Source organism: Pipistrellus kuhlii, unplaced genomic scaffold (assembly GCF_014108245.1).
Source record: "Pipistrellus kuhlii isolate mPipKuh1 unplaced genomic scaffold, mPipKuh1.p scaffold_m20_p_1, whole genome shotgun sequence".
NCBI lineage: Eukaryota > Metazoa > Chordata > Mammalia > Chiroptera > Vespertilionidae > Pipistrellus > Pipistrellus kuhlii.
The window spans coordinates 21,189,873-21,215,108 of record NW_023425404.1 but is presented as its reverse complement, the minus strand read 5'-3'; the positions used below and the strand labels follow the sequence as shown (position 1 = coordinate 21,215,108).

The window sequence follows — 25,236 nt, the reverse complement described above, 5'->3', positions numbered from 1 at the left end:
GTTTATCCCAAGTGATTATTTTTATTAAAAAATATATTTTTATTGGTTTCATTTTTTTTTAAAAGTAAAATATTTTAATTTTTATCTTTCCCCCCCCAATTTTGAAGTCAAGATACAATCTACAATCACCAATATCATACACACTATGCATTATATAGTGCGATGGCAAACAAGTTCAGAAAAATAAAGTTTGATTATTTTCCTGCCACATTAATCCACAGACATTTGTGAGGAAAGCAGAGGGAGGGAGAGCGAGATAGAAACATCAATGATGAGAGAGAATTATTGATTGGCTGCCTCCTGCATGTCCCACACTGTGGACTGAGCTCACAATCTAAGCATGTGTACTGACCAGGAATGGAACCTTGACCTCCTGGTTCATAGGTTGATACTCAGCCACTGAGCCATGCCGGCCGGGCCAAGTGCTTATTTTTTTAAGCTTAGGCAGCTGTATTATTAAGAGGTTTGCTTTTGTGACACTGGTCAACCATTTATAGCTCAGTACATTTGATGGAGATCTCCTTTATAGTTTACATACTTGAAGTTGAATATGAGGCTGAGGGGTGACAGAGGTGTAATCCAGGGAGAAGAAACCACATGTGCAAAGGTACGCAGGTCTGTTGTCTGAGGAACCATCCTTGTAGAATGTACCTGGCAACGGTCCTTTTCCTTCTTCCCATACACATTCTTGGGGATGCCAGCCAGTCAGGACCTGTAGAGTATTTGCCACATACCCATTAGTAAACGTAACAATTCAGAGTGAATTTAATCATGTGTTAGAACTAAAAGCTGGGTCACTTCATTGAGATGATATTTTTTTCCTCTGTGTTCTCTTGCCAGTTCCTCTCGAAGCCGTTGGCTTCTTGTCTGCAGTTGGGATCTTTATCATCCTTCTGGCTGTCCTGTTCCTCTTCATCAGCAAGAAGCTGTGTTTTGAAAAGATAGTTCTTCCATGTTTGGAGCAACAAGGGAAAAGAAAGCACTCTAAAGACCAGACTGGGATCCACGAAGGGCTGGGTAAGCAACACGCTTCACATTCTCCCGAGCCTGGCAACGGGCTGTGGTTAGGGTCAAGGGAGGAGGGTTATTGTTTCTATGATGATCCCCATTCAGAAATTGCACATGAGCCATTTGGCCGCCACTGTGGTGGGCATAATGAATGGACGTTGCTAAAGGGTACATTAACTTTATGAAAGCAATGCTCTCCTTTGAGCCTGAAGAGCAGGTGGGAAAAACCTGACCACCACTTCCCATCTTCTTAGCTTTATAGATGTCTGTGTTGAGTTTCCCTCTGACTGAAGCTTGAAGGAAAAAATGTTTTGTGTTTTTTTGATTGACAAGAGTCTTGATGCATTTTGGTCTCATTATGTTGGGACAGAGTTGACATTTCACTCCAGTTTGCTATTTCAGAGATTTTTGGTGCTTCAGGACCACTCCTCACTTCAAAGGGAGGTTACTTCTCATTAAGCTCACCGAATCCACTGCGTCATTTACTAGCTGCCTTCAGTCTGATGGGAGAGAATAACATAGTTAAGGGAATAATTGGCTTCCTGCTCTTAAAGGACAGATTCTGTTTTTAATTGCTGAAGTGTAGAACTTTGTGATACAGAGTGTTATCACAGAGCAATGGTTATCAGCGCATGCACGCTGGACAGTCAAAGATAGTGCTGTTATCTTACAGGTAACAATTTTCTCTTTTTTAATCAATCCGATTCTAATAGGGTATGGGGCATGATGTAACTGGTGGAGGAATATATATATGTGTGTGTGTATATATATATATATATTTTTTTCCTTAAGATATATATATATATATATATATATATATATATATATATATATATTTGTTTCATTTTTTAATCCTCACCCAAGGATATTTTCCCATTGATTTCTAGAGATAGTGGAAGGAACGAGGAGAGAGAGAAACATTGATATGAGAAAGACACATTGATTGGTTGCCTCTTGCATGTGTCCCTACCAGGATCCGGGACTGAGTTTGCAACCGAGGTACATGTCCTTGACTAGAATATCAAACTCGGGACCTTTCAGTCCACAGGCTGACGCTCTATCCACTGAGTCAAACTAGCTAGGGCTCTTACATTATATTTTTGATCAGGGGCAAAATCTTGAGGAGAACACTCGTTACAGTCATCTCACTTCTGGGTATGTTCTAAGTAAACCTGGACCAAGGAAATATTTGGCTTATGAATAGAGCAGCTTTTGTAGCCATGGATACTTCAACTTTTTGCTTTGTTATAAGAAGAGACATAATTCAGGCATAAATGTGTATTCATTATCTATTGCTTCGTAACAAATTACTCCCAAACTTGAAAGCTTAAAACACATATTCATTATCTCTCAGTTTCTGAAGTTTGGGGATTGGGGATCACCTTAGTTGGGTGGTTCTAAATTAAGGTTTTTCATTAAGCTGCAGTTGAAATTTCTCCTACAGTCATCTGGAGGCTCCACTGGAACTGGTGGACTCACTTCCAGGATGGCAGGAAGCTCCCGATCTTGCCCACGGGGCTGCTGGGATGTAGCTATGACATGCATCTGTCTTCACCCACAGTGAGCCCTGCAAGAGAGGAGAGCAAGGAGGAAGCCATAGTTCCTTTTATGAGCTGGTCTGGGAAGTCAGACATTGTCACTTCTACCACATGCTATTCATTCACTAAGTACACTCAGGCTCCATTTTTTAAGGGAAGGGTATCAAAGAGCATGTCGACATATTTAAAAATCTCCATAGGAGATGATTATGGGAGGGGTGCAAGTTTCAGATCCGGCCTTCAGTTTTGGCATTGCTGCTGCTGTAGTGGCCTTATGTTTTGAACTCTACCTGGGATGTCTGACTCATCTTCTGAAAATAGACTGGAATACTTTAAATAGAAAGTGTTTACAATACTGTCAGGTGAAAATGGGACTTACAAATGGTTTAGCCACTACTGTCCCACCTGGGACATAAATGAGGAGGATGAATAGACTTCTTTTTGGTCACGAGGTGGCGTGGAGGTAGGATTCTAGTGATTCTTCTTTCTTCCTGAAGCAGCTCTCTGTCACTGGTCGTGGTTCCTTGGAAAATTATGGAACCTTTCCAAACTTCAGTTTCCTTATCTGCATATTGGGATTATTCATGTAGCCCTTTTAGGGCTGATATAGATAAATGAATCAATTTTGTATAGATACCAGCATGATGCCTGTGGAGAAAGTCCTAATAGAGCTTTCCCCATAGCTGTGCAGCATTATCCAAATACCAGTCACAGTAATGGCTTCTAGGAATGACGTCACATAAAACTATTTAAATTGGAAGATTAAAGTTGGTGATGCTTTCTCCTTTGCAAGCTATTGTGACTATAGATAACTAAGGTTAGAGCTATTTAAGACATTTGCCTTTTGTCTTGTTTGGCACAGTATTTTAGAGACAATTATGAATTATACTTGCAAATAAATTGAGGGTTGATGGTAGTGTTGAAACGATAACAATAAAGCACAACTCAGAAGCTGTTAGCTCAGGAAACACTGAAGAAATCCATGTCTGAAAACTCAGAGTAGGGTCATAAAGGGGACTTTAAAGAGTTTAAGCAGGAGAATCTCCAGATTATAATGTCTAAGAAGCAAACACTTTCATTATGATTGACATTTCTCCTTTTAAAAGTTTAATTATCATTCATCAAAAGTCTTTGAAAAACATACTTCTATCCTAGATTTTATCTAACTTTTGATATCTGCCTTCATCCTCAGAGCACTTAGTTCTTATATGATGTTGTTAACATTCTTTTGAGAAATGTCAAAAGGAAGGAAGACATCCTGATGTGGTGGAGAGAAGAGCAGTGCAGACAGCCAGGGCTTAGCTCTGCTGCTAATTGGCCATGATATTTAGAGCCTTAAGTCCTCATTTGCAAATCGATGAGTCTGTCTAGGCTTCTCCCAATTCCCACTATGCAATCCTATTTGTTTCTTAGGACTAACATAGAAATTTCTTCTCTAGGCCTCAGTCTATAAATGGAAGAGGCCTAATAAAAATAATTTAAAAATCTTAGGTTGGCCAAAACTGGTTTGGCTCAGTGGATAGAGCATCAACCTGCGGACTGAAAGGTCCCAGGTTCGATTCCGGTTAAGAGGGTGTACTTTGGTTGTGGGCACATCCCCAGTGGGGGTTGGGCAGGAGGCAGCTGATCAATGATTCTCTCTCATCGATGTTTTTATCTCTCTGTCTCTGTCTCTCTCTTTTCCTTTCTGTAAAAAAAAATCAATAAAATATATTAAAAAAATAAAATCTTAGGTTGAACTATAGAAATTTCTATGTTAGCCCTAAGAATAAAATAGGATTGCATAGTGGAAATTGGAAGAAGCCTAGAATAAGGTTATAAAGGGGATTTAAAAATAGTTTAACCAGGAGAATCTCCAGATTATAATGTCTAAGAAGCAAACACCTTCTACCCCCACCTCTTCCCTACTTTGTACTTTTTCTGTCCTGATAGTAATGACCCTTCCCCAATGGCTCATATGCAAAACAAGACCCAACTTGAAGGTGGTACCTAGAGTAGAGACACCTTCGTTAACACTCTTTGTTGAAAAGCATTTGCTCTTCTGATTTTAATGCTTAATTTGCAAAGAAAACACATTTGTCTATTGTAATAATATTTGGTTGAATTCTATGAAGTCACTGTTTTTATAGGTTAGACGTTTCATATGGTTTTCATATGGTTCAACCTATTACATGAAATGAAAACTGAGAATTGAGGAACTGTAAAAGGTTGTTTGAATAACAGGACAAGCCTTGATGTATCTCATTATACTCGCCAGTTACTTGTTCTGATGACTAGCTTGAGATATAAATAATTGAGAATACTTTCAGTGGGGCCTATTGAAGTATGACTAATTGAACCTAGCTTGATGAGTACAAATTTCAAAGAACTCAGTGGGAAGTTATTGGTTTGAGAATATTCATTCATCCACTCAGTATTATTTATTGAGAATCTGTATTATGCTATACAGTGTATAACATGCTGGAAATATGGATGAAGACAAAAACAAAACAAAACTGAAAGTAAAGAGGCAAGTGAAATAGATCTAGGTTGTTATAAATGCTACGAGGGCCTAAAATAAAGTCTAATTGACAGAATGGGGAGATTTGCCTTAGAGAAGTTTGAACACATTTTGCTCATTGCTAGCGATATAGAGATCACACACACACACACACACACACACACACACACACCATATTGGTTCTCTTTCTCTTAGAAAATAATTACTAATATAGTTCCCAATGGCTACTACAAGCTTTTTAGCTATCTTACCATGTATATATGGAAAGAGAGATATTGGGGACGGGGGTGGGGAGGGACCGAGGGAGGGAAGAAGATTATTTTAAGATATTAGTTTATATGATTATAGAGGCTGCCAAGTCCAAAATCTACAGGGTAGGCTAACAGGCTAGAGACCCAGGGAAAAGCTAAAGTTGCTGTTTAAGTCTGAAGGTCATTTGGTGACAGAAGTTCATCTTGCTCAGTGTAGGTCAGTCTTTGTTCTATTCATCTTCTACTGATTGGATAAGGCCCACCCATGTCATGGAGGGCAGTCTGCTCTTTACAAATACACCATTTTAAATGTTAATCTCATCTACAAAAAACAGAAGTCTCCAGAGTAATGTTTGATAAAATATCTGGGCTCTGTGGCCATGTTGACACCTAAAATAAACCACTATACAGGAACTCACTTAACATCTGTGTTTGTGTTCTTATTTCCTTCAATGTATTATGGTAGGGCATTTGGGAAGAGATTTTCATTTAAAAAATATAACTTTATTATATAAAATTTCAAGCATAAGAAAAGTAGAGAGAATGGTATAAGAACCTCATGTGCCCATTACCCAGCAATTATTAAGAAAGACTAGAGGCCTGATGCATGAAAATCATGCATGAGTAGGCCTTCCTTCCTCTGGCTGCCAGCACTGGGTTCCTTCTTTCACCCGGGACCTGGGCTGGCTTTGCTTCCTCCCCCCCCCCCCCCCCCCCCCCCTCAGCTTTATCCTGAAAGAAATCTGGAAGGACTTTCAGTCTAATTAGCATATTACCCTTTTATTATTATAGATGCCCTGTTTACCATTGCTCTGTGGATAGAGAATCAACCTAAAAGCTGAAGGCTCCTGAGTTAGATTCTGGTCAAGGGAACATACCTCGGTTGCAGGCTTGACCCCTGGGCCTAGCTGGGGTGTGTGAGGAAGGCAATCAATCAATGTGTCTCTCTCACATCCATGTTTCTCTCTCTGTCTTTCCCCATCTCTTCCACTCTCTCTAAAAATCATTGGAAAAATATCCTCTGGTGAAAAGTAACAAAAGAAAAAAAAGAAAGAAAGAAAGAAAGACCATTTATGTTATGCTCTATTGTCTCCATTTTCTTGTTTCCTTTGCACAAAAGGAAATAGATATGTCCCTTGAAAATCTCCATCCTTTCCTATTTTTTTTGGTTTTGTTATTATTTTTGTGTGTGCAAATTACACAATGGATTATAGTTCCCAGCTGAAGAATTTGACTCAGCAAATGAACATGTTACACAGCTAGCTGATTGCTGGAGATGGTGACATTAGATTAAAGGTTGGGAGGATACTAAAAGTCATTTGACAAATCTGGGCACAATCTATATATATATAAAAGGCTAATATGCTAAGTGTCCCTCTTACTGTCTGACCATCGCTGTGATGTGCACTGACCACCAGGGGGCAGACACTCAACGCAGGAGCTGCCAAGCTGCAGTGAGTTGGCATTGGTGGTTTGGGTAACGCACCCCAAAACCAGAGAGGAAGGAACTCGATTTCTTGCAAGGCCTTGCGATTCCACCTTTGGCTGTGGGTTATGTTGTTGCTGGGGTATTGTTGGTCCTGTATCTAGTTTATTGCACACTTGTGTTTGCGTTCCACACCCTGTAGGACAGTAACTTTGCAGAGTGCCCTCTCGCACACCAGGACCCCTGAGGGGATGTTGGACAGCCGATTTCAGCCCAATCCCTGCAGGCCAGGCTGAGAGACTCCATCTGCTGGAGGGACCCCACTCACTCCGCAGACCCCGGGAAGGGAACACTGGAGATTGGCTCCAGGGTATGTCTGGCCGTCCTGCTCAGTCCCACCCCGCTGGACACCCTTTCTAATTAATTTCCTTTTAATGTGCAAGAATCCGTACAGCGGATTATATGATTATATTCTTGCACAATATGATTATATTCACTAATTGGAATATAAGTGAGTCTACTTTCTGAGCTATTTACATGAGGGTGCTTAGCATGCTTCTTGTGGCATTTGAGCTTCCTTTGTGATATTAGGATATTAATAAAATCGGAAACTCTCATAGTTGCATCAGGCCTCTAGTCTCACAGTAACTATAAATTACTGTGGAGAGGTTTGCCAATGACTGTATAGCATCTCTCTCTCTCTCTCTCTCTCTCTCTCACACACACACACACACACACACACACACACACACACACAGTTCAAGTCTTAATTTTTGGCAGAAATTCTGAGTCTTTTTGCATATGAAATAGCCATTGCATGGAATTTTTAGGAGCATTCTAAGTAGACTTCAGAAAACCTTGGTAGATGAAGAAGAAGCACCGGTAAATTGCTTGATGGACTGAAGTTCTTGCCTAATTCTGCAGCATGGGTTCCCAGGATGATCCGAGGAAGCCTTAAGGATACACTCTTCCTTTTGCTAGAGATAGTGAAGCTATCTCATCAACTTTTGGGGTAGCTTTGAGGGATTTTGATATAGTGGAGATGAACAAACATTTATAGATGAGGAAAAGGCTCACAAGTATAAAGCTTGTGCATTTGTTTGCATGTGCTACAGAATGGCATCATGAACAGCAGTGGTTCTCTCTGTGATATCTTCCAGAGATACATTTGTGCCTGGAGGATACCATGGGTGGTGGCATACGTTACATTTATTGGAGAATATTGTTTTTGTGTACTCATTTGTCAGCAAGACAGTAATGCTCATAATACTTTAAAGGGACACATGCCTTAAATTAAAATAAATCAGTTGATGGGTGGAAAGCAGGGAAAAAGGATTATTGTTTGAGTAAAAGAGTTAGTAGCAGAGATCACTGTTTCTGCATTGAAGTGGTTGTCTATGAGTTTATATGCTTAACTAGCTATTAGACTAATCTGTTTTAAACTAGTTATCAAAGTAATATGTTTAAAATATCATCATTTTTTTAAACCTGACAGATTAAAGTTAAAAAGGGGGCTTTCTATGGTTATGTGTATTTATTAGAATATTGTACATTCTTCTAAAACCCACTTACAAAAGCAAGTGTCTTATTTACAAAAGCTCTCACAATAATTTCAAGCCTGTATTATTCCAGGCTGTTTGATTGAGGTTTAATGACAAGATGACAGATATTATTTGAAGTGTGTGAATTTAGAAATTCCAAAAACATTAAGAATCTTATTTTTTTAGTTTCTATACTCTGAATTCTCAAAAACATTTCTTAATACTTAAGAACAATTAATGTCAGTTTTATAGAATAAAATTGCTACCTACTTCTGTTCTTTTTTGTTTTTCCAAGCAAGCATTGACAGTAGAATGGTAATTTATATTTGTCATTCCACAGAAGTGTGGGCCACTTGATACAGAAGAGGGTGATGGAGAAAATCCTTTTAGGGCATCAATTGAATGTTTTTATAATTTTTTTGGTTAATTCTCACCTGAGGATATTTTCCCATTGATTTTTTAGAGAATGGAAGAGAGAGGAAAAGAAACATCAATTGGTTGCCTCCTGTATGTGCTCCTACCAGGGCAGGGGATCAAGCCTGCAACCAAGGTATTTGCACTTGACCAGAATTGAACCCAGTACCCTTCAGTCCATGGGTTGATACCCACTTAGCCAAACAGGCTAGGGCTGCATGTTTCTTTTAAAATTATATTGAAGCAAAATATAAATCATAGCATTATAAGACACATTATAGAACATATGGTGAAACTCACAATGTCTTACCTGTACTCTTTAGCACAAAGTTCTGTCTTTTTAAAGTTGTTATTTGATTTTCCCCAATCCCTCCATCACTCCCACATTGTTCTATGTGGGAAAGATGTCAGAGTCCTTTTACATTTTATGTTTCCCATGGGTTGGCTTTATAGCCCAAGACCTAACTACAGCTGGTTTTAAGAATATTTCAGGGAATTTCCCCAAAGAATCTGAAACTAACCAAAATGTGTATTTTGTATGGGATTAGGTTTAGAAACAGGATATCAACATGCAGTATAATTTTCTTTTAAAAAACATATTTTTATTGATTTCAGAGAGGAAGGGAGAGGGAGAGAGATAGAAACATTAATGATGAGAGAGAATCATTGATTAGGTGCCTCTTGCATGCCTCACACTGGGGATCAAGCCCACACCCCAGGCATGTGGCCTGACCAGGAATGGAATCTTGTGTCCTTATGGCTCATGCTCAATCCCTGAGCCATGCTAGCCTGGCCTGAAATATCATTTTCCCTGTCAGTTGGAGGATTTTTCTTTCTATTATTTGCTTTATTGCAGATGATAAATATAAGAATACCCATATTTACACTAGTGTATTTTTTGGAATGCATTATCAGTATTTTGTTACCAAAAGGTAGAATCCATTGATTATAGGTGATGGTAGTAAATTGTAGTGGAACTGAACAGTGGAGGTATTTGCTGTTTCTCTGCAGGTAAGCTTCCATATATTTTATAAGAAATTGGAAGGATTGAAAGAAGAAGAGAAAAAGGTAAAAGATAAGCATTAGTAGCTTACAATGGCAGTACAACTTCATTTTGTTTTAACTGAAAAGACACAATCTATATAACTATACAGGATGCTATAAAATAGGTCATATGTGTATGTAGAATTAGTTAAGAATGTTTGGATCTACACTCATGCTTAGAAAACAGTGCTACCTAGTTCTTTTAGGATATTCCCTGCCAATGGAAAGGGAAATGCAGACGGAGTATTTTTAAATGTTCTTTGATTGGGGACACTTTGGATGGGCAGATCTGAGGGACGTCATGTACCACCCACCTAACCTACTTTTGTCTGCAACCACAAAGATCCCATTAAGGGTGCTGCTTTTGATGGGATCCCAAGGGGATCTAATTATTAATGTTTGCCAGACACAGAAGTATTGACATTGTGGTGTTATTAGCATTACTATTCTAAGAGCCCAGTCATCAAGGACCCCAGGAGAACTTCTTTTGATAACTGCTAATGAAGGAGATAGAATTTGTAGCAATAGTCATTTTAGTAATGAACAATTTTAATACCTGCTTAGGTTGAGGCTTGCATAAACAAGTGAAAGGGAAACAGAAGGGAAAAGGTTGAGCACTCGCTAGCATTGATTTAGGTTGAGAGTTCCAACTTAAGAGTATTGATGTGTCCATTCATAGACAGAGGGGGCCAGGGCAAACAAGAATGTAAGGCTGTGTCCTAGGACGCAGCAGAAACATGTGCAATGGATTAGTAATTTGTGTGAGAATTGTTTTCAGGCTAAAGGTGAAAATTTCATTAGATGAAAGATTTACATTTCCCCCATCACAAACAGTGGGAACCTGATTAAAACTTGTGTAATTATTGGTCGTAGGGTATCTTTTAGACAGTCTAACTTCGCTCATCTGGGCTATGTTTAGCAATGTCAATGGGGGGAGAAGGGACCCTTTTGAGACTCAAAAAATAGAAATATATTCAGGAAAAAGCTTATTCATTTAATATTTTGAATATAGTTTAAAATATATAAAAACCATCTATTGGTCTTATAGGAAGTTAGCTTGTGGTATTATTTCCACTGTCTCTGATAACCTTTTAAAAAATCATATTGTTCCATTTATATAGAATTCCCAGAAAAGGCAAATTATAAAAACAGAAAGTAGATTAGTGGTTGCCTGGGGCTGGAGTGGGGATGGGGATTAATTATATATGGTCATGAGAGGCTTTATTGGATGATGAAAATGTTCTTGCACTGGGTTATAATGATGGCTGCATAACTCGATAAACTTACTAAAAAGTGTTGAGCTGTGCACTGAGATGGGTGGGTTTTCTCCCGTGAATTGTACCTTAATAAAACCTTGCTGTTCAAAGTGTGTCAGTGGGCCAGCAGTATAAGCATGACCTGGGAGCTGGTTAGGAAAGAAAAATCATAAGCCTCTCTCCTAACCTCTTAGTGAAGAACATAATAATAATTGTAAGGTTAATAGTCCACTGAAATATTTTATGATGATGATTGTTATCTTGGTTAGCCAGCTATACATTTTTGTTTTATTTTAATAGTAAATATAGAAGTCAACTTTAGCCTACCTCTAGTCAAAGTTCTTATTACTGTCAATTTTATGATATCTAAATTAATGTGATTTAATAATATTCTTGTTCTAATGGAGAATAGTGGATTTTTTTTTTTTGAGATGTAAAGAATTGCATATTATTATAAGGATAGGCACCTTCATAGATTTGAGTTTGATAAAATGTGTTAAGGTCCTCATTAAAATATTAAATGATTAAGAATGAGAAACATAAAAGATTGGAAGTAAAATGCGTTACAAATGTTAAATGAACCCTGGCTGGTGTGACTCAGTTGGTTGGGCATGATCATATGCACTGAAGGTTTGCCAGTTTTGATACCCGGTCAGGGCACATACCCAGGTTGCAGACTCGATATCCAGTAGGGGACATGCAGGAAGCAGCAGATGGATGTTTTGCTCTCAGATTGACGTTTTTCTTTCTTTCTCCCTCCATCTTCCCCTCTCTCTAAAAATAAATTAAAAATCTTAAATGAAAGAAGAAGGATATAATATATGTGTATGTTCAGATATTCAAAACTTGATTGCCGATTCTATGAGAGTCATTTAACTAGATGCTGAGAGCAGAGCAAAGACAAAAATTAATGTGCTAACTGATCTCATGGAGCTGCTAGTTTAGTTAAATGAAATAATTATACAAGTCATCAATAAGCTACAATTATAATAAGTATTAAGAGTAAGTAAGAGGTACTCTGAGAGACTATTTCAGGGGAACATAATGGAGTCTGGATTATCGGGGACTAGTTGTATGGTAAAGCATTCTATCAAGTGAAATGTAAACTGAGCCCTGAAAGGAGATGAATGGGTATTGGGAGACAGAGAAAGTAAGCATGGAGGGAGGAGAGATTTGCCAGCCAAATCTCTGGGAGGAGGAATAATAGTGACTTGGATTCAGGTATTATCTGTGTAGGTGAGAAAAAAAGCAGGTAGATTTAAGAGATTCAAGAGATTCAAGAGTATTTAGATAGCTAAGTGCCCATCAGTAGATGAGTGGATTAAAAAACTGTGGTATATCTATACAATGGAATACTACACTGATACAAAAAAGAAGGATCTTTTACCATTTACAACAGCTTGGGTGGAACTGAAGAGCATTGTGCTAAGCAAAATAAGCCAGTCGAGAGAAAGATAAATATCACATGATCTCACTCATATGTGGGATATAATGATCAAAATAATTTGATGAACAAAAACAGAGCCAGAGACAAATGGCAGTGAAGTGAGGGGGGTGGATGGGTTAAAAAGCAACCAGAGGACTCATATGAATGCTTATTAGCATAACCAATGGACACCGACACTAGGGTGTTGGGGGCTTACCCAGGGTGGGAATGGATGGGTGGGAGGTGTATCAATTGGGGGGAAAGGAAACATATGTAAAATTTTAGACAATAGAAAAAAAGAGTATTTAGATAGAAAAATGGGTAGGCCTTTGTAATGAATTCTAGGTAAAGGATAAGGAGTTGTTAAAGATAACTCTTTTTTTAAAAATATATTTTTTAATTGATTTTTTACAGAGAGGAAGGGAGAGAGATAGAGAGCTAGAAACCTTGATGAGAGAGAAATATCGACCAGCTGCCTCTTGCGCATCCCCTACCGGGGATGTGCCCGCAACCAATGTACATGCCCTTGACCGGAATCGAACCCGGGACCTTTCAGTCCGCAGACCGACGCTCTACCGCTGAGCCAAACCGGTTTCGGCAAAGATAACTCTTTTAAAAAAATATATATTTAAATATATTTTATTAATTTATTTTTTTACAGAGAGGAAGGGAGAGGGATAGACATTTAGAAACATTGATGAGAGAGAAACATTGATCAGCTGCCTCTTGTACACCCCCTACTGGGAATGTGCCCATAACCAATGTACATGCCCTTGATTTGAATCAAACCTAGGACCCTTCAGTCCACAGGCCGATGCTCTATCCACTGAGCCAAACTAGTCAGGGCAAAGATAACTCTTAACTTCCTATATAATATGCTTACAGCTCGGCAAATTACAAAAAAAAAAAAAAAAAAAAGGATAGAAGAAATATGAAAATATCAGAGTTTTGTTATGGTATAGAGGTTATAAATGATACCCACCCCTCTTTTAACCAAATTTTTATAAGGCTAAGATTACTTCCATAATTAATAAAAAATCTAACAAACCACTGAATTATTGCTAATATTTAGATCATTGCTTACTCTATATCCCGAGGGCTGCAATTACATTTGTTCCATAATTTCCCCCTATTTTTGAGTCTACATTTGAGCTTACAATTTCAAATGATGCAAATGATATTTCTATCTCTTCTCATGGAACAAAAATCAACAACCTGGTAAATCTCCAAGTCTGAGAGTAATTCTGTTAATTGTGCCTGCATTTTGCCTCCCTCAATTTCATTACATTAACTTCTAATTACATTTCTTCATACTGTGGATTTTATTTGGGATTTTAGGATCTTCTTTAGTTGGGGCCATTTGTTATGTGCCAATGGCCTTGGACCACAGGTGTACGTGTGGGTCTGTTGTGACCAATTCAGCTCGAGTGATGCAAAATTAGATTTTCCCCATTTTGGTTGGGTCTTTAAAAAGGTAAATATTAAGTAGATATGACTTACTTTTAAATTCTCAGTTAAAGTTTTATTATATGTTATTCTGAAAATGGGTTTCTGTGCAAGAGCAACAACAGTCTCTTAAGGGAATTGTGTGGTTAAAGCCACTTTAAATCGTCCCTCTGGAAATGCTGAAGACCTTGTGTTTATATAACCACTGAGTATTTGTGGAGCAGCATATGAAAGTCTCTGCCTTGGATATAATAGATGTTCCAAAATACTCCATGGGCCTATACAATTTGGAGAATATTTGAAAGGTGCTATTGTTATAATGGCAAAAACCTTGAACAATTTAAAACTCAAGCCAACCCTATTCCTTTTGAGAGCCTCATGCTCAAATACAAAGCTGTCTGGTGGGCAGAGCTTGAAAAATATGTTTTAAAATAGTCATTCCTTGACTTAAGAAGTAGTTAAAAAATTTTTTCTTTACTTTATTTCATATATTTTGGAAAAATAATTGCAACAGTTTTCATTTTATTTTGGTGTGACTCTTTAAAAATTTTTTTCTTTACTGATTAAGGTATTACTCATTTTTAGAAGGGTCCATTAGTGCAATAGGCAGCCATGGTAGAGTGGAAGCAGAATGAAAATAGACCTTGGAGTCACGCAAACCTGGACTTGAACCCCCACATTGGCCATTTATTAGAAAAAATGCATTCACTTTTTATTTCTAGTGTCTTCTATGTTTTATTGGCATTTTGTGATGATTTGGAATAGCAGTAAAAGCAAGAATCTGGGATTCAATAAAGGAGAATTGGAAGCCCAGCTTCCCTCTTTATAATAGATATGAACCTTGGGGCAAGTCACTTATCCTTTCGGAGTCTCAGTTATTCCAACTGTATAATGGGAAGGCTACTATCCCTCACAAAGAGTTTTTATTTGGATAAGTTGTCAAAAAGAATTGCATGCTTTAATGTGCTGGCAAATGTTAGCTTTTAAACAGTGTCATTTTTCTGAATTCCAAGCACATTATGGAGAAGACTATAAGACTTTAACCTATTTTTTTTGTCACACATTTTGGTTTAGTAATAATGACTGGTACTGAGAGCCTCTTCTGTACTGGACTCTATTCTGGGAGCTTCAGAAACATTGTGTAATGTAATTTCCATAGTGAATGGCAGCAAGGGGCCAGTGCTCCCTGCAGTACAGATGAGGACGTTTAGGTGCCCCGGTAACATGATTTGCCCTATGCAGTGGCATAACTGAGAGAAAATCCAACCCTGAACCTTGCTTTTTATGATACCAAAGCCGTTGCTATTTCTTTTCTTCACCCTGTCTCTCTTTTTTCTCTGTGTCTACTGAGAAAAGTATATTTTTAGTTTTAGGGCAGTTATAATTTCACTTTACATTAACTGCCCCCCTGAAGCCCAGAGGTAAAGAGCCTGATGGATTGCCCATGCCCCAGCAATGACAACCTGGCTGAATTGTATCCATATTGTTGACATATAGAGTCCCCAGTAGTCCATTTTTATATTTGTTAAGATTCCAGCATTTAGAACACATTTTGGACAAATGCTACAAAAGGTATTTCATCTCAATGGCACATATTCCTAGCCGCATAACAAATTTGTTCTTCCCAGAAACACCTGTATCCTCTTTTTGAAGCATGTTAAAAATGGATTGTAGCCCATTTTGTAGTTCTTATTTTGACTCCTGCATTATTCATCTTCTTAAATCTTCTTGTTCATACTAGGTAATGGAAAATGCCTTTTTCTGAAAGGCATGATCATTGTCACGAAAACTGTAGACTTCATTAGACTCATGACCACTCTAGGAAGTCAATTCATAACCCACACCTGCTAGAGGACACCAGGAAGTGAACTGGTGGCTGCGAGAGGACACTTGAAATAAACTGGTGTTCTTGACTTTCATTCATGACTGTTTTACGGGTCTTGGTAGAGAAGAAGATTTTCCAAGAAAAATTTCTTCTTCAAAAAATGCTAAACATTAAGGCACATTAGTAGCTGGACTTGCATAAGATTTTGATTTGAGGGCTGGTTACCTAGTTTCTCTCAGAATTTGTGTGACTCTCTCCAGGAGCTGATAATCCTTTACAAATCCCAGAGGCATACAGGCTTTCACTTGAACTTTAACCAAGATAACATAGCTTTTAAGGCACAGCCCCTAGAAGCTGGCATTTCTTCTTAAGTCATAGCTCTCCACCGCCCTTCAAGCATCTGTTCTCAGAGAGAAAATGGGGGCAGGAAGATCCAACTAAGCAGCCTTTGAGGACCTTGAGCATTATTATTGTGGGTATGGAACACTTCTGTTTATAATTACCCTTGGTGAGGATGATCAAAATATGTGATAAAGCATATGGCTCAGGAATTTGATAGCCTTTCCCTTACAGAAACACAGCTCTTTACTGTTTATTGTTTAGTTGTTTTCTGTGTTTAAAATAACCTTTATTAAATTAAATACTTTTAGAACTAAATAATTCTAATTAAAGCAGAATATAAAGAAATGCAGCCCCTAAGAATACATCAATGGTTTTACTCCTGTTTTTTATTAGTTGTCGCTAAATTTTTATTAGTTTATTTAGTATTTGGAGAGCTTGTAGACCTTTCTTGGGTATGTTTGTAGTAGGAACTTGTTATCTTAAACATATACACATAAACATACACACATTGTTTTTTGTTGTTTTGTTTTAGCTTCTCATAATAATGAAGTATCATGAATTATTTTATTCAAATAATGAGCTTTCTCAACTACCATAGGCATTATATGTATTTTTCCTTTTAATCCAGGGACTCAGACTGTTTTTTTCTTGTCTATTTTATTTTTAATGTTTTTAAAAATTATTATTACAATACCAAGAATCCACTTTGTCTTCTCAACTGTAAGAAAGCACCCAGAGAACCAGATTGCCAGGTATACATCTGGTATCACCCTTTGTGTGCCTCACAATCAAATTGAAATTTACCCAAGCAGCAAAGCTATCTCTATGGTTACTATGCCAGGGCATCAGGGCATAGCCCTTTTGGCTTTAGACTGCTTTAGCAAAACATGAAAGGTGTTGCTAACTAGATAGTTTTCCAGGTTCTAGTTGTAGATGTCCTTCCTTTCCCTCCTCCCCCAGTATTTTGGGATATAACTGCTGAACACTGTTTCATATATAGACTGAGATTTGGCCTCTTTCCAGTCACTCTGAGATAATCTGACAGTGGTTATTGAGAAAAGTACAGAACCAATGCCTGAAAAGGCAATTTACTGATGAATATATCCAGCATCAATATTATAGCGCTTTCTGGCCCACCCTGGTGAATTCTTGGGTTTCAAAGCAAAAATGAACTGTTTGAAGTTATCTAGTAATTTAACTTCACTTTACAGATGAAGAAAAATGAAAGAATCAGGACTATGTAGCTTTAAACATTTTCATTAATAGCATTCATTCACTCACTCATTCATTCAGCAAATACCTGTTGAGTTCCTACCCTGTGTTGGTTTTGAACTTATTAAGTATAAACATAGCCCCAGCATTTATAGTCTCATAGTTCATTGGAGTAAGAAGATTGACAAATAGTTACCACATCAAGTGAAACCTTATATCACAAAAGCACATTCAAAGCACTTGAAGCCACATCCTTGGCTGTGGATGAAGAGTTGGCACCAGAATCTCGATGTATAGGATATTTATCAGGCAGTCTAGAGAGAGAAGGCATCAAGGCAGAGTAATCAGAAGTCAGGAAAGAGCAGTAACCTTGGAAAATGCTGAGTGTGTTAGTGTGGCTGTAGAGCGATGAGTGGTGAGGAGTGGCTGAGTCTCCAGTATGGGGCAGTATTATTGGGGACAGCTCATGCACATTCATTCAGGACAAAAGGGAGGGCTCTATGAGTTGTGAAAATGTAGAAATAGTTTCAACCTGGTTGATAAATAGCCACTAATCTAAGGTCCCTTGTCTTGTTGCATTCCCGAGACTACTCACACCCAGTGATTCAGGAATTAAATTTAATTTTTATAGGAGGCCTCTAGACGAGTTATAATACATGATGCCAATCATTAATTTTTTTTTTTAGCATCTTTCTTCTTGTTTGTGCTGATTATTAACTTTTTGAGCATCTCTCCTCTCATCTACCTTATAAAGAATGTAAATTTTATCCTTTAGGTTAGGATTTGAAAATGCAAATGTCTCCATGGGTAAGAAAGCTACACAGAAAGGAGTGAAGCAACTGTGTACAAAGAACAGGGAAAGTTGAGGACTATAGTGAATTAGAGAAATTAAAATTAATTTTTAAAGACTCTGTGTCAACAAGCATAAATATGTACCAGAGCTCAAATTTTGCAGTATAAGAAACAGGAAATGACAATTCATTAAATTAGAGAAGTGATATAAGATTTAAAAAAATTATCATGAGGATTTGATAGACAGAGATTACAGAGACATGGAGATATGAGACTGAGAGCATGGCTCTTCCTATTTTAAAGACAAGAAAAGAATATAATGGCTTAAATTCAAAGATTTTTAAAAAGGAAGTATTTTTCTTTCTCTATGATAACACAATTAAAAAGGATTATTAGATTATTAAGGAAGATACATCATTTCCATCTTTAAAATTTTCAAGTACTTAAAGGACAGTGGTAGAAGCTAAACCCAATGATTTCAGAGAACATTCTGGATCTGGGATGCCCTGAAGCGTATTAACTTAAGCAAAATATTTGTGGAGAACAAACGAACTAAAAAACTGTGGGTGGTGAAATGGGCTGGAACAAATGCTGAAAGAACTCTTGAGTGTTACCAAGCAGGGGATTTGTGTGGGAACATGAAAGTGTTTTCAACAATTCTGTGTTGGTTTTATTCATCAGTTTCACAAAATTGAGTGTATACTATATGTTAAATACTGCTCTAGGCACAATTTTAAGTAGGATTTCTTAATTCATTTATTGAGAATTTACTATTCCTCCCTCCCATGAAACTTTCATTCTAGGAGAGGAGATGGTCAATAAATCTAGTACAGGTCAGGTTATGTTAAGCAAACCTAGGGGATGGATTGAGGCTGGGGAAGACTAAAGATGGAAACCAACCAGGCAACGGTGATCATTATACAAAACATAATGGAAATCTAGCAGAACTTGAAGTGGAAAGGGGAAGTGTCCAAGAGAGAAATTCATAGTTACTAGAATGCCGTTGAACAGTTGTAGTTGCAAACGTATGATCTGCTAGGTTTTGATGAGCTGAATTTGAGAGTTTGGTAAGACACCTATGTGTAGATCTTTTCTGAAACTTTGGTGGTGTCGGAGGGACAAAAGAAATACAAAGGTCCAGGGCTTCTTCCTTCAGACAGCCTGGGCCCCTGTGTGTATGTGTGTGCGGTTTTTTGTTTGTTTGTTTGTTTGTTTGTTTTGTTAGTTTGTTTGTTTTTGTTTTGTTTTCTCACCTGTTGGTACTGACAGTAAAGTCTGAGAGCCACTGACTTAGGTAACCATAGATTCAAGCCTGGAAAGAGGGAGAAGCTAAGGGCTGAAGATGTGTATTTTGGGGTTTTAAAAAAAGTGTTAATTGAAACTTATGGATGGATCAACTCTCTCAGGGAAAGAGGAAAATGAGTGGTTACATAAATGCAGCTGGTGGGGAGATGAAGAAGAACCTGGAAGACAGACCCATGAATTATTCAGCATAAGGGGAAAGTGCAGAGAGCTCAGTTTCCCTTTAACTGGAATTCAGGCTCCATGGGGACAGAGACCTCAGAGTTACCTTATACCTGGCACTGTGCCCAGCACTTAATAGTCATTTAATCAATATTTGTTTATTGAACAAATCAAGGCATACATGCATGATTTTCACAAAAGATAAAGAGAAATTTTTAGGAGAATACAGGCAGTCATATTAAATGCAGTAGCCTGAGGTCAAAAAAGCTGAAACTTATGGGATTTCTGGGTAGATTTGGTCAGAAGGAAGCTATTGCTGTAAAAGAGATGGGGTAATTAAGTACAAGAGTGAATTTAGGCTCTGCTGTCATTTATAACACTCATCCTGAGCTGTTGATGAGCAGTTAAAGGCTATATACACATAGACATACACATACATACTTATGTATGTGTATTATGCATAGGTATGTATAGCATGTATATGTTTGAGTACATGTATATATGTAAAATATGATATTTAGTCCTACAGCCTTCATTGTTCCCTGTTGCTCTGTTGATGTCCTCTAGCTGCCTCCTTCAGGTTGTGCATCTGATGGGAAGAAGTGTCTCTCAGGAGTCTCACAGGTTAGGGAGTAGTATCTTAGAGAGGTTGGAATAGAGACAAAGGTGTATAAATACTAGTGTCTCCAGTAAGCTGCATAATAAACTTGCCATCTTCAGTTTTTCAGTGATTGCCTGCTCCCCAAGAATAGACATAATTTCTAGAACTTGCATAAAAATGTAAAATCCTACTTTTAGGTTTGTTAAAACTTTTTAATTCCAGGCAATACATTACTTTTGAAAGGATAAATCTTTGTGTCATGAAGCAGAAATGCTTATTAGCCTGCTCTCTGGGATCTGTATGTTCATGGATGAAGCATCCTGCCTTTCTTGTATTTGAAAATGTTAAATCCAACTGCCTTTTAATGAAGATTCATTTATTTTCTTCACACTGTTAGGTATAGTCTGTGGGGATAGACTTCTGTCAGTCCACATGAATAGAGCCAATTATTGGTAATGGAAGTCTTATTCATGCCCATGAAGGTGAATAGGCATCAAAATAATTCACATTTAATCTTTCATAGTCATTTTATTTAGCTGTCTTAAGATTTCAATGATGATCTCTTTTTTTGTCCCTAATTGCTGTTTGACATTGATTGTAGGCATTTGGTGATGAGTCCGAGCTTGTAACTTTAACGGGTGTAAGTGTTTCTTTCCTCTGTTTCAGCTGAGAAGTTTTGAGAGTGAAATATTCACAGCCATTAAGAGACCTCCAATTTAATTTCTCATCCTGCTTATTCTGTAGTTCATATTAACTCCACAGTGCTGAAGGAACTGAACAAGTGGACTTTTAGACATCAGATCACTGGCCATGGTGTTGGCCATGGCGTCTCAGGATACTCAGAGCCTGTTCCAGCCTCTCTCTTCCTGGATATCTCGGGTGTATGAAGCTCTCCAGCAAGCAGGAGGTGTGTTATCTGCCTCATTGGTTAACTTAAGCAAACAAGACTCTAAATTGAATGACAAGGTAGACCAGGACTTAGATGATATTCAGATTCAGGAAACGTACTTTGAAGTTGAAGAACAAATCAATGATGGGAGTCAAGAGGACACAAATTCCTTGTTTCTTGAAGTGGATCATTTTTCTTGTTGCAATAGTGGTTTACAGGGCTCTGCCCAAAACTCAAGCCCTAGACTTAGCCAACCTGCAAAGGACTCATATTCCATAATATCCCAGTGGCCCAATCAGACTTGCGATGACCAAAAGCCACCATATATGCTTTCTTCTATTGCTGAGGAAGAACATCACCTTGAACAGCAAAGGAGTGGCCTTCAACATGACTTTGAGAGCCAGCTCTCTGGTATTTTAGAAAATGTTTATGGAAAAAAGCAAGGTAAGCTAGCCAGTAGTCATTTTCTCTGGGTTCTTCCAAAGGACATTTCTGCTCATTTTATTTTGACATGTTTTAGTTGTCATATGACTTTTATTTTACTCCCTCTTCTACCTTTCCACATGCTGGCTTTTTATTGAGAGATGTAATCTTTAGGAATATTTTCAGTGTATACAATTTTGGAATATCCATGCTTATGGGACTCATATTCCAAAGCAAGAGTTCCAAGCAAGTGAAATGTTGAAAATGAGTCTGTGGGTTCTATTTGAGAAGCCCCTTGTGCATGTCATGCTTTTTAAAATATCTTTTAAATTGTTCTCTCTTTTTTTCACTAGGTTAGGAATCTCTAGATGTTACTATATTATTCAGTGTGAAATCCTGTTCAGAAAGCCATACTTGTTGCAAAATTTTTTAGTTGAAAACACTCCAAGAACACTTCTTACAGTATTTCACTGAGACGTGATGTGAGATGACAGTAGATAGAAAATCTTTGAAATAAGAATAGCTTGATTTTCTTTTAGCCTTGAATGGAAAGGATATATTTAAAACAAACTGCCTATAAAGCTTTATCTTGTCAGAATGGAGCATATAATGGGCATTCAATAAATGTAAAATTCATATGGTGAGACTATGATTAACTCTGTAAAGGCAGCTATAGTATGTGCTGGCATAGATTTTTCATACTTCTAATACTCTAAGCCTGAAGTTAGAACATTCCACCTGGTTAGGGACAGAGAAGTACATGCTATGCGGAGAAAGGTGTTGAGTATGTATGTATGATGTGTACATAGCTCACACAGATTATTGGATCTTTTATGTAATACTACAGGCCTGGTGCACAAAATTCATGCACTGGGGTGTTGGTGGTGGTGGGGGCGGGGGGAGGCCCCCAGCCCAGTCTGGCCTCTCTCACAGACTGGGAGCTCTCAGGGTCCTAAGCTGCAGTCTGGCCTCCCTCTGTGGGAGGTGACCAGACTGATCAGGGGAAGGTGCTAGCCCCCTCACCCCACTGCTGCAGCCACTGCCAGCCACCTCAGCCACCAAGATGTTTTCATCAACACAGACTTCAGGTTCTTCACCATGAAAAAATGACAACTTTCTTTAGGCATTTAAGATGTCTCTTTCATAGGATATGAAAGAGACATTTTTCTTCCCTCCCTCCCTCCCTCCCTCCCTCCCTCCCTCCCTCCCTCCCTTCTTCCTTCCTTCCTTCCTTCCTTCCTTCCTTCCTTCCTTCCTTCCTTCCTTCCTTCCTTCCTTCTTTCCTTCCTTTCTTTTTTCCTTTCTTTCCTCCTCACCTGAGGATTTGTTTCCATTGATTTTTAGAGAGTGTGCAAGAGAGAGAGACAGAGAGAAACATCAATATGAGAGAGACACTTTGATTGGTTGCCTCCTGCATGTGCCCTGACCTAGGCCCTTGCCAGGGAGGAGCCTGCAACCTAGGTACATACCCTTGATCAGAATCGACCCCGGACCCTGCAGTCGGCAGGCTGAGGCTCTATCCACTGAGCCAAACTGGCTAGGGCAGGATATGACATTTCTTAGCCCCTCCAGCAGTGGACCTTTATTTTTTCCTCCAGGAGAGAGGTGGAAAAACCCTAGATCACCTTCTTGGATTCTTATAACCCAAAAACACTACAAATGGTGGCATACAGGGAGCTTAGCCAATGAGCTGTCAGAAAAGGTGTTTATGCTTGCCTCACTGATTTGCCTCAGTGGGTAGAGCATTGGCCTACAGACTAAAGGGTCTCAGATTTGATTCCTGTTAAGGTCATGTACCTTGGTTGGGGACACATCCCCAGTAGAGAATGTGCAGGAGGCAGCTGATCAGTGTTTCTCTCTCATAGATGTTTTTGACTGTCTATCCCTCTCCCGTCTTCTCTGTAAAAAACCAATAAAGTATATTTTTAAAGAAAAGGAAAGGTGTTTCCTTTGTAGCTCATGCACAGAGGATCCACTGGGTTGTGTTCACTGGTCTAGGGGGGTGTCCTTGTGGCTTGGGAGGCACGGACCTGAGGCTGGCAGTCAGCCCTGTGTTGTTGGCACCGGGGCTGGGGGTGTGGACCCAGGCTACTGTTTGGTGCAGGGTCAAGCACAAGCGCAAGTGGCTGCCCCCCTCCAGCTGCTTGGTGCCTCCAGCTGATTGTAGGCCCAGATTGGCCGAGGGCATTCTGGGACCCTGGCCACTTAGGGCCTATGTATGGGCCTACAGGCTAGGATCACCTGGGTCCCGAGAATGTTCCCAGGACCCAGGCTGCTCGGAGACTGTGCATGCAAATTAACCCGCCATCTTTGTCCAGTTAATTTGCATACTCACTCTTGATTTGCTGGTGAGCATAGCGGAGGTACGGTCAATTTACATGTTTCTCTTTTATTACATAGGATAATGGTGTAGTAATTAATTCTCTTATTAGGAGGAGAAAACTTCTCTGGAATATTTAATAACCTCTTTATCTATTTTCATGATTCTTCTTAGCTTTATCTTTTTAAAAATATTTTTATTGATTTCAGAGAGGAAGGGAAAGGGAGAAAGAGATAGAAACATCCATGATGAGAATCATTGATTGGCTGCATCCTACATATCCTACAATGGGGACCCAGCCCACAACCCCAGTGAAGGCCCTGATTGAGATTCGAACTGTGACCTTCTGGTTCATAGGTCAATGCTAAACCACTGGGCCATGCTGGCCAGGCTGGCCATTGCTATATTGCATCTCTTGAGCAGATAATATGATTTTTATTGTTTAGTTTATTGAAATGATTTCCTAATATTGTGTTGAGGATTTTAAATATATATATTTTTTCATTAGAAGTATTAGTCTGTAGTGTTGTTTTCTTGCAATCTCTCTCTCTCTCTGGTTTTTGTGTCTGGGTAATGCTGGCCTTATAAAATGAGTTAGGAAATGTTTCTCTTTTTCTATAGTTGAGACACATTTGTGTTAAATTAATATTGTTTATTTATTAAATGTTTGCTAGAAATTTTCCTTTGAAGCCAACTGACCTTGGAGTTTTATTTTGTGGGAAGATTTTGAAATACAAATTCAATTTAGTTTATTTTACTTTCAACTTGACAAACATTTGTTTATTTTATTTTAGCCTTTACAACCCAGGCTACCTGATACCTCTCCCCCTTCCCAACTCTGAGGCAGCCTGAACCGGTCTTCTGCTTTTGAGGATAGGGAGTGGGAGTGAGGAACAATTCCCCAGGTGACCAGGGCACTGTACTTTTAAAACTTGTAAACCTGCACCAGGCTGGGACCAACACCTCATCCCACAAGCTGAGTCTGGCCAGGACATGGGCTCTGGGCAACTCTGAACACCCCTGGAGACCCAGAGTCTGTGGACAAGAGCCACCATCACCAGCCCCACTGCTCAGGACTTAGAAAAGAGGGGGTCAGGAAGGGTACCAAAGCCTCTGAGGCATCTGCCATAGATCAGGGCTCTTCTGGAGAGGACAAAGAACTGGCTGAGATTCTTGAGGTATCTTTGTCTCCAGCAAGATTCCTGGCCCTCTCCCTGGGAGTATGCCAACTGTCCTCTCTAGAACTGTACACCTGAATGCTATATAATTTCATTAACCAATGTCACCCCAACAAATTCAATAAAAACATTCAATTTCTTTAGTAAACATAGAACTGTTCAAGCTATATATCTTCTGGAGTCATTTTTGCCAACTTGTGTTTTTTAAGGATTTTTTTTTTCTTTGCATCTATGTTGTTAAATATATAGACATAGTATTTTCTGGGTTTTTTTTTTTTATAATGCTTGTAGGGTTTATAGTGATATCCCTCTTTATTTTTTGGTATTGGTAATTTTTTTC

The 25,236-nt window shown here is 38.6% G+C and overlaps 1 protein-coding gene across 1 annotated transcript in view; it reads left to right on the top strand.

Annotated features, from left to right (window-relative positions):
• Positions 1 to 904: 904 nt before the first annotated feature.
• The window catches only part of SYT16 (synaptotagmin 16), a 96,766-nt gene continuing 72,434 nt past the window's right edge, over positions 905 to 25,236 (top strand). The window contains exons 1-2 of the mRNA XM_036434662.2: positions 905 to 1,017; positions 20,753 to 21,419. Coding sequence (XP_036290555.1) covers positions 20,897 to 21,419 — 523 coding nt within the window. The 5' untranslated portion in view covers positions 905 to 1,017; positions 20,753 to 20,896. The remainder of the gene's footprint in view (positions 1,018 to 20,752; positions 21,420 to 25,236) is intronic.